We start from the raw sequence: 13,050 nt of genomic DNA, 5'->3' as shown, positions 1-13,050 counted from the left end.
AAAAAAAAAAAAAAAAAAAGAATGGCTACTACATGAATAAATGAAGTTTATTAATCCTGTTTTGGCTATTAGAGACTCTATATCCCCAGAATACCATTTCCTTTTTTATAAAAAAGGTACTAATAAGTAAAACTACTGACAAACTTTATAATACACCTTTTGTTAGACCATTTTTTATCAGAGGTGAAAATAAAGAAGAAACCATTAATCAGACAGTAAAAAGTGGAAGATAAATATAAAGAAGGCAAAGAGAAATAAGAAGCCATACGCTGATTTCCAAACAAGCTTAAATCAAGTTTACCTATTTTGTTAAAAGAGAGACTAATTAACAATCTCCTAAGGTGGTGAACCAGATTCTTTAAAAAGAGGCACAAAATGAAGATCCTCCCCCCTTTTTTTTTTAAGATTTTATTTATTTATTTGAGAGACAGAGAAAGCACAAGCAGGGGGAGGGGCAAAGGGAGATGGAGAAGCAGGCATTCTGGGACCGTAACCTGAGCCAAAGGCAGACACTTAACTGAGTCACCCAGGCGCCCCCAAATGAAGATTCTTCTAAAATGAAGATAAGCATCTAAACTCTTATTCTTATGTGATTAGAGAAACTGAAAGTATACCAGAGAAGGAAACATATTCTTGAAAGAAATAAACATAGCTGCCTCAATGAGACTGAATATTCTTTAAGTCAAGTCTTTACTCCAAATACATTTAGGTAATCCAAATTTTTCCAGTCACAAAATTTCTATAAAATATCCTCTCAGAATAGTGAATACAGTAAATCATGGCAGAATATAAAAAAAACAAAATATGAATTAGCCTTTACCAGCTTGGTTTGTTGTAGCAGGATTTCCGGTAGGAGGGACAAGAAACAAGGACTGTATAAAAGATCCCAGGGCATTCACAATATCACGAAAAACCTTGGTAGAATGCTGTTTCATATCATAGGACTGACAAAATGACCTGTAATATAATTTTAAATGTTTCTGAGAAAAACATTTCAATATATTAAAATATTAAATATTTTTTATAGCAAGTAATGTTGATGTACCAGTCTGAATATTATACTTAAAACATCACGCCTGATGATTTTACTAAGTTAGTACAAAGTTTCAGACTGAGCCCAATGTTATTAAAAAGATCATCTTGGCCATATTAACCAATAAATTTGGATTGATGGCAATTACTACCCATATTTTTTTGCCCACCTCTCGACTGTTTTCCACACTCACACCACTACCCCTCCTTATACATACAATACACAATTTTCTTTGTTTAGAAATCACTAATATTTGGGCATAAATATTTAAGCTCTTCTTACTAGCAAGCATTAACCTATCTATTTAACAAAATATTGCTGAGGTTTTACCTTAAGAGCTGAGGCTGCACACACAGTCTGTGTATTGATTCTACGGCAACAGCTCGTAACCACTGTGGTTTATCTGCATCCAGAAATTTCACCAGAAGTGACAGAAATATCTCACATTCAGTTACCTAAAAAGATTTTTTAATAATATTTCTTTAAATCTAAGATGAGAATTTATAAATTACATTCTTGTTCTTAGTGTTATGGACAAAACAATAAAATCTTCCAATTTTAAATAAATTAAAATTCTTAACGGGGAGTACAGAAAAAGAAGAAGGGAAAAGCAGTTACATAGGAAAAGCTAAGAGTAAAAATAATCAGTGTCTCTCTACATCCCTGAAAACACACTAGTGATCTGCTAATATGGTTAATCTTTATCTTTATTCTTTTTTTTTTTTAATATTTTATTTATTTATTTGACAGAGAGAGACAGCGAGAGAGGGAACACAAGCAAGGGGAGTGGGAGAGGGAGAAGCAGGCTTCCCGCCAAGCAGGGAGCCCGATGCGGGGCTCAATCCCAGGACCCTGGGATCATGACCTGAGCTGAAGTCAGACGCTTAATGGCTGAGCCACCCAGGCGCCCCTACCCTTATTCTTTAGAAAGCACTATGCACCATCACACCATCCTCATTCCTGGCAGGTAGCATATATCATGTAAACTGCTGATAGGATATATGCTCTACTCTTCAATAATACCACAAGTTTTTCCATATGTTCTTTTGCTGCTTAAACAGAGAGCTTCAATAAGCCTAAGCACATTTAATATAAATTTTCTAGTAGGAAAACAAAAAGGAATCTGCAGCAGTTGACAGGTATAAGATACATAAAGTACTTAGAACAAGGCCTGGTACATAGTTTCACTTTATAAGTATTAGTTATCATTACCATTATTATTAATATAAACCATCTCCTCTGCAAGCTCTTTGTAAATAAAAATGTTTGAAGCACATTCTCAACATTATGCATTAAATGTCTGATAAATGCATAAACGACCAGAAAAAAAGTAACCAAGTTTTTCAAAGGTTAATGGATTGCTTCCATTGTACACTAACTGAGGACACAGCAGAACCTCTGGGAGCTAAGAACCTGACATTGTGATTACTAGGCCAAACGGAAGCCTCCTTTTACACCAACTGCAGCACATTATTGGACGAGTTAGCTGGGGGTACCCCAAAATAAGCAAGCATCACATGGGGCAAGAAATTTCAGGAACATAGCAGCCCTCAGGATGTTCGCCCAAAGTCTCAGCAGCTGGTATTCTCTAATGCCTTTCAGTACTGTTAACTGAATGCTTAAAATTAGAACACAATCATGAGGATAAAGCAGGAGGGATAATTAAAAACGTTACTCGTGGACTGCTACGACTGGGGAAGTCATAAAACAGAGGTTTAGCACTGTCCTAATCATGAGACAGTTGAAAAGCACTAGATCAGAAATCAGATAGGCTCAGCTTCTTTACCCACCAACTGAGTGGATGCCAAGCTACACAACCTTCTTATAAAGTATAAAAGTATCTACATCTTTCTGAGAAATCAAATGAGAAAACTGTAAGAATAAAAACATCTCCCAAACATGATAAAATGCCACGCAAATGCAGAGCACATTATTTTTTCTAAACAAATGGTCCTTTTAGTAAAGAACTGAAAAAGAATCATGCTGGTGACTCACTGCACAAGTTTTATCTACTACAGAGTTTTAACATTAGTGGGTCCTCCAAATGTGCACTACCTACTTTAGAATGAAAGTGAAATATAAATGTGGTAGAACTGAAGGCTCATCGGCTAGGTTTTGAGGCCAGAAAACAAAGGCTTTAAATCACTTTATATTATACCACAGCCAAAGGAAATATTGTTATAAAACTTGCCTTGAAGAGTATATCATTTTCTCTCCTCTGGGAGAGAGACTAGAGCACAAATCAAACAATAAATTTATACTGTAGCCACTAAAACCTTGTGATTTCGGTAAAGGAGAGCCTCTCTCCTGAGGTCTGGAACTTTGTTCTCCCTTCCTCCCTCCCTGCCAAGTGTGAATGTCTGATCACAGAACTCCTGTTGAGGTCATTGCATTGTTCTCAAGGACATCAATGGAGGGCGCCTGCTGTGAATCTGTTAAGCCTTTTCCCCAAGAGGTCGAACTCAGAGGGAAACCGGTATTAAGACTGGTATCTATGGCCTAAGTCTAATTCCTTGTGGCATGAAAATACTTCATGAACTCCATTATAAGCATGCAGAGTGATGAATGTTTCTGAATTCCTACAGTCTTTTGGTAATGCACAGTAGTCCAGAGACAACTGATGCTTAAGATTAATCAAAGTCATCCCAGTAGAAATTCTAATCACAGTATCACATGGATTTCTGATGGACTATGTACATAAGATAACTGTTGGCTTAGGACACAATAAAGAAAGTCTGATAGAATATTTAATGCAGGAGTCTACTTCTCAAGGCCTGGTAACAGTTAACAACCTTATAGCTAATGGATTTGTTAGTGCTAAGATCCTTTGTTGGAGACATGTATGTGAAGTAGAAAATTAGGTAGGATAAGTCAATTTAGCCCCATTCCTTCCTTTTTAAAAGCAGTGAGTCAAAGGCAGAAGAGAAATATACTGGCCACTTATAACTAAGCTTCATAAATTCCTTAAACATATCTTCCTTAAAAAGATATCTGGGACCAAAGCCTAATGATTCAGAGGACAGAGAAGCACCTAGCTCAGATGATAGAAAAGAGAAAGAATATAGTATACTAGCTTTATTATAACTCTTTCTGAATGACTGGGGCATTCCAGTTTCCTCTAGTCACTCTAGATATATTAACAGAACTAACCTTTGAGTATCAGTTGTCTCCACCCCTGAGCTACTTGACAGAACAAGAGAAGCTGATGAATACTGGGGGAGAACAGATTCTCTAGTTCAATGATTCCCCAAAGTGGGGTCAAAGTGAGGTCACAATTATTTTTACAATAATGTAAAATATTACTTGCCATTTTCAGTGCATTGACATTTGTACTGACGGTACAAAAGCAATGATGGGTAAAACAGCTTTATCAAGAATCAAGGCACTAACACCAGACTGCACTAGTGTCCTTGTATTCTTCACTATCACACACTTTAAAAAAAAAAAAGTCTGTTTCGCTAAGGAACCACAAAGAAAAAAAAATAGCATAAATAAAATATATAATTAAATTATTGATTTTCTTAAGTCTGACCTATAAGTGCATGTCTTTTTTAATTTTCTGTGTGACAAAATGAGAATACATATGAAGCACTTATGCTATGTATCAAAGTACAATGGTTGTCTGGAGGAAAAGCACAGTTCGGGACTGATCTAGTCACTTATATCCCCTATGGAACACCATTTTAATCGAAAGAGCAAATGGTAAACTATGACTATTTAGACTTGTGTATACTGCAGACACTTTGGCAAAAATGAACAAAGTAGGGCGCCCGGGTAGCGCAGTCGTTAAGCGTCTGCCTTTGGCTCAGGGCGTGATCCGGCCGTTCCGGGATCGAGTCCCACATCGGGCTCCTCCGCTGGGAGCTTGCTTCTTCCTCTCCCGCTCCCCCTGCTTGTGTTCCCTCTCTCGCTGGCTATCTCTCTGTCAAATAAATAAATAAAATCTTAAAAAAAAAAAAAAAGAACAAAGTAAGCTTGTCGCTTTAAGGAAAACAAATGACAGTATTTGTTGCCAATGATAAGATTCAAGCTGTCAAACAAAAATCAGTATTATTTATCTACCACTGTGACCTTGACAACTTCTTAATAACAGGAGATTTATCTGATAAATAGTTAGTGATTAACATACACCATTTTTGGTATTGTATGAAGTGTTAACATTTGGAATATCCGCACAACTAAAATACATATTACAAATTCGTGTATGGATAGAAGTTCCAATCAGAGCACAAGATGAATCAATGAATTTAAATGTAACACAGTATGTAAATGTCATTACTAAGGTTTCAGATCCTACACCTTTAAACCGTCACTAGTCCAGTTTGGTGTAGTATCAAAGAAGAATATCCACCATTGAGATAATATTAATACCCATGATGATAATTCTACCTTTTCCAACTACATAACTTTGAGAAGTCAGATTTTCTTCATATGCTTCAACCAAAACAACATTATCACAACAGAATGAAAACAGAAGATATGAAAATCCAGCTATCTTCTATTAAGCTAGACATTAAAGAGATTTGCAAAAAATATATAAAATCTTTGGGGCGCCTCGTTGGTTCAGTCAGTAAGCATCTGACTCTTCGTTTTGGCTCAGGTCATGACATCAGGGTTGTGAGAATGAGCCCCATGTCAGGATCCACATCTGTGCTTGGTGCAGATCTGTTTGAGGTTCTCTCTCTCCCTCTGCTCCTCCTCCAGCTTGCATGCTCTCTCTCTCTCTCAAATAAGTAAATAAATCATGAGAGCTCTCTGCCCCTTTCTTTCCTCATTTGAGACTCCCATAATGTATTGTGAAGTAATAAGAAATATATACATTGGTCTCTGCTCCTGGTTTCTGCCACAGAGCTCCTAAAATCCTCATAATTTCCTGAGTGATAGGAGCATCTGACACAGCGCTCCTAAGTCTCTTGGAATTTCCTATGTGAATAGTATCTTCCCATTCTAATAAGGCAACTCTTGTTGGATTGCAGGACAGGGGCTGGAGACCAGAAAAAACAACCATAATTAGAAGCTTGAGACTTTCAGCCCCACCCCTCATTCTTTGAAGGGAGAGTGGTAGAAACTGAGTTAATAATCAATCATGCCCACATGATGAAAACACCATAAAAATCCTTAAAATACAGAGTTGAGGGAGCTTCCAGGTTGGTGAACACATATACATGCCAAGAGAGTTGCACACCCCAACTTCATGGGGACAGAAGCTCCTGCTCTTAGGACTTTTCCATACCTTGCTCTATGAATCTCTTCATCTGCCTGTTCAGTGGTATCCTTTAAAATATCCTTTGTAATAAACAGGCAATAAGAAGTAAACCGTTTTCCTAGGTTCTTTAGTAAATTATCAAACCCAAAGAGGAGGTTGTGGGAACTTCCCATATACAGCCAAGTTAGAATTTCTGGTTAAGCGGGCAACCTACTACTTGCGAGAGTCCTTAACTGCAGGGTCTGTGCTAATTCTGGTTAGTGTCAGAACTGAATTGAAATGTAGAATATGTGGCTGTCAGAGAACTGGTCAATGTGGGGAAAAAAAATCCTTATGTCTGATGTCTGAGGTGTTATGAGTGCGAGAGTGTAACCCAGTGCATTTTTACTAGACATGTTTATCTTGGTCTGCTGGACGGTATGCCCTAAGTCCCTTAGAGGCTCTTCATTCTTTTTTTTTTTTTTTTTTTTTTTTTTTTGCTCCCCTGACCTGGTAATTGTAAATGACTTGGCTTCAAGTTTGTTTATTCCTTCTTCTAGTCTACTGACCTAGTCTACTGTTGACCCACTCTAGTGAGTTTTTCAATTCAGTTACTGTATTCTTCTGCTTTAGATTTTTGTTTTATCCTTCTTTATAGTTTCTATCTCTTTGTTGATATTCTCATTTTGTTCATACACCACTTTCTTGATTTCATATAATTGTCTGTATTCTCTTTTAGCTCACTCAGCGTCTTTATGATTACTCTGAATTTTTGTCAGGTAACTCACTGACCTCCATTTCTTTATGGTTAGTTTCAGGAGATTATCTTTGTTCCTTGAATTGGGCCATGTTTCCCTGTTTCTTTGTATGCCTTGTTATTTTTTGTTGTTGTTCAAATTTGGGCATTTGAAAAAAGCCAACTCTTTTAGTCTTTATGGACTGGCTTTGTACAGGGAAAGATCTTCACCAATCAGCCTGGGATCCTCTCAAGCCTCTTCTGTCTATGTGTTTGTTTCCTCTGGGCTTATGTGTGTAACTTCCCAACTGAAGACATTTACTTGTTTCTATTCAGGAGCTCCCCCTGCTGATGTCCGCAGTACTACACTCTCTGGCAGCAGCAAGCAGCAGGGCTTGCCTTTGTTCTCAGCAGGCCCAAGTGTGCTGCTGCCTTTCCAGTCAGCGCCCCAAGAGACAGAAACCAGTTGGGCATACCCCAAAAAGTCAGAATGGTGGATGCACACTTCACCTTTTTCCCATCGGAAGGAGAAGCCGTAGGCTGGGAGTTTTCTCCTGATCACACTATGCTGTGCTGTGTAAGAAGTAGGATGAGGTATGCAGCTAAGTACAATGAGCTTTCCTACCCACTCTAATTAACCTCTCTGCTTTGCCTTACACTTGCCCAGGATGCTATAACCTCTCAACTGGTAAGTTCTCACAGAGATAATCTATGTACTGTTAACTTGGTGTCTCTGTGGGGGACAGAGGGGCTCAGCTTTATATTCCAACATTTTACTGATGTCACTCTGGTTTACATTTTTAAAAAGTTTCTTTGTGTATTGAAACAGACTATAAATAAATATAATTCAAAATACATAACAGCTGACAGGTAAAAGCTCTCCGTCTTTGGAGAAATTAAGCTACTTTTCATTTATTTTCAGCAAGTACCAGGAGACCTTTCAAAACTTTCAAAAGTTAATCAATGTAAAGACTCACAGAATTTCCCTCCATTTCAACTGTATATAATTAGACAAAATAGTATTGTTTTTCCAATTAAATATAATTATGGGAAATTACATCAAATACCATATATGTTGGGAGGAACACTGTAATTTTTTTAAAAGTTAATCTTTACAGAGAAAGATGGAGCTATGTACTAAAGTAAATTCACAAACTTATGTACCTAAATGTTCAATTATGTTATTAATTTTGGTGGAACACAAAAAGTCCAAGCTAACAATTACAGAGTGTACCAAAAGACTCTTAAACCTTTGGCACTAAACTCTGATAACTTAACAATGTCCCTAATAAACAGCAATTTGTTTGAAGTGACTTGATTTCCCACAAGTGTTTTTACATTAAATACATCAATGTGTATTATAGGTATAGTTTGTGTGGCCAGAAATAATTATAACTACAGTGTTTATAAAGTTGATTTCTGAAAATATTGTACATAAATGGATTTGGAATATGAAAAGAAAATCTATGACATGTTTATCATAAATATTTTTTTAAAAGCCCTTTATTTTAAAAAGCTCTCCACAGAATTTAGTATAAACTATTAGTTTGTAAAGTTGTTGGTTATCTCTAATATTTAGTATACTGACTACTCACAGTATTTCAAGTATTATAAGTTTACATAGTTTACTATTCCATAATTATCAATAACCAATTATTCCTGTTAATTAAAATTAGGATATAAGCTAAAAAACTGTACAAGGATGAATTTCACATAACATAAAATTAAAAAGAAATATAATACACCATTTTCTCTGAAAACTATTACATTGATATATTATGATCAGGAATATCACAACATATTCTACATTCATAAATTTATGAAAAATAAATACAATACTGGGCCAGAAGTCAAAATAGTTGATTTCTAATCCTACAGTTTACCAAATTTTTAACTTCTTTGCTTTAATCTGTTAAGATACATGAAATAGTATAAATGAAAGCAGCATAAAACAAAGACCCCATAATTCTAATTATCCTTCAAGTGAGATATAGATAATTTGCTAATAAGCTGAATTCCCAAGCCACAAATTCTGACTCTTCGTTTTGGCTCAGGTCATGACATCAGGGTTCAAATAACAGGCCATGACTCCCCTTGACATACATTAAAAATACTGTATAAAACATAAGCAAAGTATAAGAAAAGATAGAATAAACCCATAGAGTAACTAGGAAAATACCTATAAATATTATAAAAGAAATTCTGAAGCAAAAAAGCTGAATGCATTAAAATAAATCGTCATTTAAAAAGAGCACTACATGCGATTCCACATGCAAACACACATGAAAATTAGCACTTACCAAAAGGCTGTAAAACTGTTTAATCAGAACAGATACTACTCTCAGCAAACGCATGCAGATAGGAAAATATGGTTTTTCAACTGGTGCCGGAGAAGATGAAGAGCTGGAACCTTGTCTGAACTTTATATTTGGAGAAAAGAGTTTTATCACAAGAGGACATACCCTTTCTTTGAGAAGGAAACTAAACTCTTGGTGCTATTTGCAAGGATAAAAAAAAAAAAAAAGAATTAGTTTGTACTTAATACTTTTAAAACACAGTCTTACTAGCAAATAAAACTTACTAATAATCAGTATGAATAATTTAGCTTTATTATCTGTTTAGCTTATTATTCTACAGTTTACACACAACTCTGAAATTAGTGTTGCTCTTTCAGAGTGTAAGATCAAAATGATCACCAATATTTCAAAAAGTCTTAAAAAGAATCTAATTTAAAAAGGAACATTTAATGACTTGGAATTAAGTGGTTTATTATTAGGAATTGTGATTTTGGTAGGACACCAGCAATTAAAAACATAAAGAACAGAAGAAGCCAGATTACAAAAATTCAAACAGCTAAAGCATTTAAAATAGGCAGCTGAGAGAACACCAGATAAATAAAATATGTCATATAATTCATTAATTTTACTTGGCCAAGATAAAAATTCCATTCATGCATAGAAGATTTAATAATTAACTTATTATTTTGTTCTACTTAGATTGCTTGAACAGAACACAATAAACTGATTTTTAAAAACACTCAATGACAAATAAGCATAATTACTTTATTTTTTAAAAGTTTTTGTCTCTTCAATCTCTACACCCACCATGGCACTTAAACTCATGACCCCAAGATCAAGAGTCACATGCTCCTCAACTAAGCCAGCCAGGCGCCCTGTGTAATTATTTTGAAGTCCGGGAAATCTTGCAAAGGATTCTTAAATTTTACTTACAGTCATGGCATATTATGCATATTATACCTTCCTTAACTGTTAATTCCCTGCCTGTCTTAGCCAAAAGTACCCCATTTTACTGATAGTATGAAGTCCAGTGTATATTTAATGTCTAACTTCAAATATACATTATTTTGCTCTTTTAATCATCCAAATATCACTGAGGCTGAGAATAAGACAAAAATCATAAAAATCAATCTAATCCTTTAATCTTACAGAAAAGGAAAAAAAGAAGGCCCAGAGAAATTTATTTGCTCTGAATTTATTTGCTCAAAATCAGGATTTTTTAAATGTCTCTTTATAAAAATCAGATTCATTAGAGGAAAAAAATGAGAAAATATCAGTAAGTGAAAAGATAAAAAATAAAAGCCTTGCCTAATCTCACTTCCTGGAGATAAGTTATTTTATCATCGCTAACTTCCGAATGTACATTCTTCCAGACTTTTATATGCACTTTAATTACATCCTTTCTAATTCTCTGCCCCCAAAATGGCATCTTAAGAGTTAAGTGATCTAAAATTCTATTCACTTATCTACAGTTAGTTCCTTTGACTACAAATGTACATTTTTTATGCTTCACTAATTTATATATTGGTTAACTGATAAATATTACAGACAATTCTTAAGTTTTATCTATCCACTTCTTCCCCCTCACCACTCAACTGACTACAATGGGCTTCCTTCATAACCACCAGGAACCATTCCAACTCTATTCAAACTATTCTCATTAGTCATTGTGATCTCCATGCCCCCAAATTATCAACCATATAATAAAAATTTCAGTTCCAATTTCTGGGCTAAAGGTTCTTCTACTATTGTGGCATATGATTCACACATTTTGTAGGTGAGAGCTGAAGGATAAAATAGATGGTTTAGGGAAGGAATATATAAGATCTAAATTTTAGTTCAAGATCTGCTAATAACTAAGGAACCCTATGTAAATCACTGAATTTTAGACTTTAGCTTCTTGCAAGTTAAATTAGAAGTTTGGATTCTTTCTTAATTTTCCCCCTATTAACTGCCTATGTTGAAATATTTTGTATTGCAAGTTAAATTTATTAACCGTTGACTACTTCTTTTTTCCAAAAGCACATAGCTACATATAAACAAGTAAAAATAAGTAACAATTTTTCAGTTTTTAAGTATTATAAAAAACAGCTCACATACCAAATTTCCCTCATACACCCACATGTTGGGAAATGCCTCACTAGATGGTCTCCAGGGATTTCTTCTAATGTTAAAATTTCGAAGTGTTAGGGCACTACAATAATGTAAGATAATACTAAATTATCACATGTCTAAAGTCTAAAGCTGTAATTCTTTCAATCCTCCAACGTGGGAGAATACATGTTACTTTCTTGAAAAATATCTGTAAAAAAATTATGATTAATTTTGTTGCAAGATACTACAAATGGCTTACTTGTAAAAAGACCTGTGGAAAATCATTCAGGACTGACTCAAGTAATTCAAGGCCAAATGTTCGAGTCATTTCTGTCATGCCTACTAGCCAGTAAGGGGCATCAGCATTAACCAACTGACAAAGGTCCTGGGAAAATAAGTCAAAAAATAAATAAAAAATAAATAAAACATTCACATCCTGGAATGAAATGTACTTTTCAAAATTTCTAATTTTTAAAAGTTATCTCTTCTTATATAGTTGTTTTTACTCCTTAGAAGCTAAGCACTGGTAATTCAATTCTGACAAACTATATACTTGATTATATAAGTAAACTTTTAAAGACTCATATAACTATTGACAATATATAAGGTGCACAGATAAATGATTAATAGTCTTTTAATGTAAAAAGCACTTAAAATAACCCTTTAATAAAAAACTAACAAAATTTTCAGTGCAGATAAATCTTATTTTACTTAAAAGATATATCCATGACGAGTAACATAAAAATCAGGTATTTGTATATTAAATTATATAAAGTAGACCAAAGGCTTATTAGTTAAATTTTTATGTTAAAGGAATTATTTTATATTACTAGTCATTCCTAATATGCCCTTTTTTCTAGTTCTGGGCTTAATTCATTTTACCTCCTTAAAGTGAAATGTAATATTTTATCAAGTTCCTTAGCTATAGATGCTCTTTAATGTTTTAGAACATTTTTGAAATACAACTTTTGACCCTTAAAATTTGACAATTTAAAAAATTGATACTTGAAAAATTAACTCAAGACATAAAATTCCAAAATCAAAAATTCACACAAAACTATATTCTGCAGTAAAAATTATTTTTATCAACTGAAATACCTGGAAAAGCATATATGCGTCTTTAGCACAAGGTTTGAGCGTGCTGACAGATCTTCTGTTACTATTTCCTTGAACCAGTACTGGTTGTTCTATAATATCTGCAATCAAAGTAAGATGGGTTTTAGGGGTTATAATGACTTGTAATAAATCACATATACTATTTAAAATAAATACGTGTTTGTGAAATTATAAACTTTAAATGTAGGCTCAGAACTACACCTCCAAAATGAGAAAAAACATTAAGAATTTATTTTTATATAAAATGCCATAAAAACTACCCGTTACTATCTTACGTCATTTTAATGAGCTTAGCATCTTTATCCATATATTTGATTTTCCCAGTCTCCCATTCCCCAATCCCTTTATGTATTTGAAATTCACATAATCTTTAAATGTGCCTTTAAATATCAAATATATAAAAGTTTACCACATGGTTAATTCCTATATCATCTCAGCATAAACAAAAGAATTAACTACTTGATCTACCACAACTACTATGTCAGTTATAGGTACTGAGTGACTGTCAGCTAGAAAATTGCTTCCCAACTCAGCATTTCTTTGAATACTAATATCATTTTCTGTAAATTATGACAGCCTGTTTTGAATA

General features: G+C 34.3%; 1 protein-coding gene across 2 annotated transcripts in view; it reads right to left on the bottom strand.

Annotated features, from left to right (window-relative positions):
• MON2 (MON2 homolog, regulator of endosome-to-Golgi trafficking) overlaps positions 1-13,050 on the bottom strand; it is a 97,404-nt gene that overhangs the window by 55,262 nt on the left and 29,092 nt on the right. For both annotated transcript variants that reach the window (XM_008684231.2, XM_008684237.2), the window contains exons 6-10: positions 12,444-12,541; positions 11,605-11,730; positions 9,255-9,449; positions 1,364-1,488; positions 821-957 (exon numbers count right to left, since the gene is read on the bottom strand). In XM_008684231.2, the coding sequence (XP_008682453.1) occupies positions 821-957; positions 1,364-1,488; positions 9,255-9,449; positions 11,605-11,730; positions 12,444-12,541 (681 nt within the window). The remainder of the gene's footprint in view (positions 1-820; positions 958-1,363; positions 1,489-9,254; positions 9,450-11,604; positions 11,731-12,443; positions 12,542-13,050) is intronic.

The sequence above is a fragment of the Ursus maritimus genome, unplaced genomic scaffold (genome assembly GCF_017311325.1).
Source record: "Ursus maritimus isolate PB19 unplaced genomic scaffold, ASM1731132v1 scaffold_21, whole genome shotgun sequence".
NCBI classification, from domain to species: Eukaryota; Metazoa; Chordata; class Mammalia; order Carnivora; family Ursidae; genus Ursus; species Ursus maritimus.
This window is presented reverse-complemented; position numbering and strand designations above follow the sequence as displayed.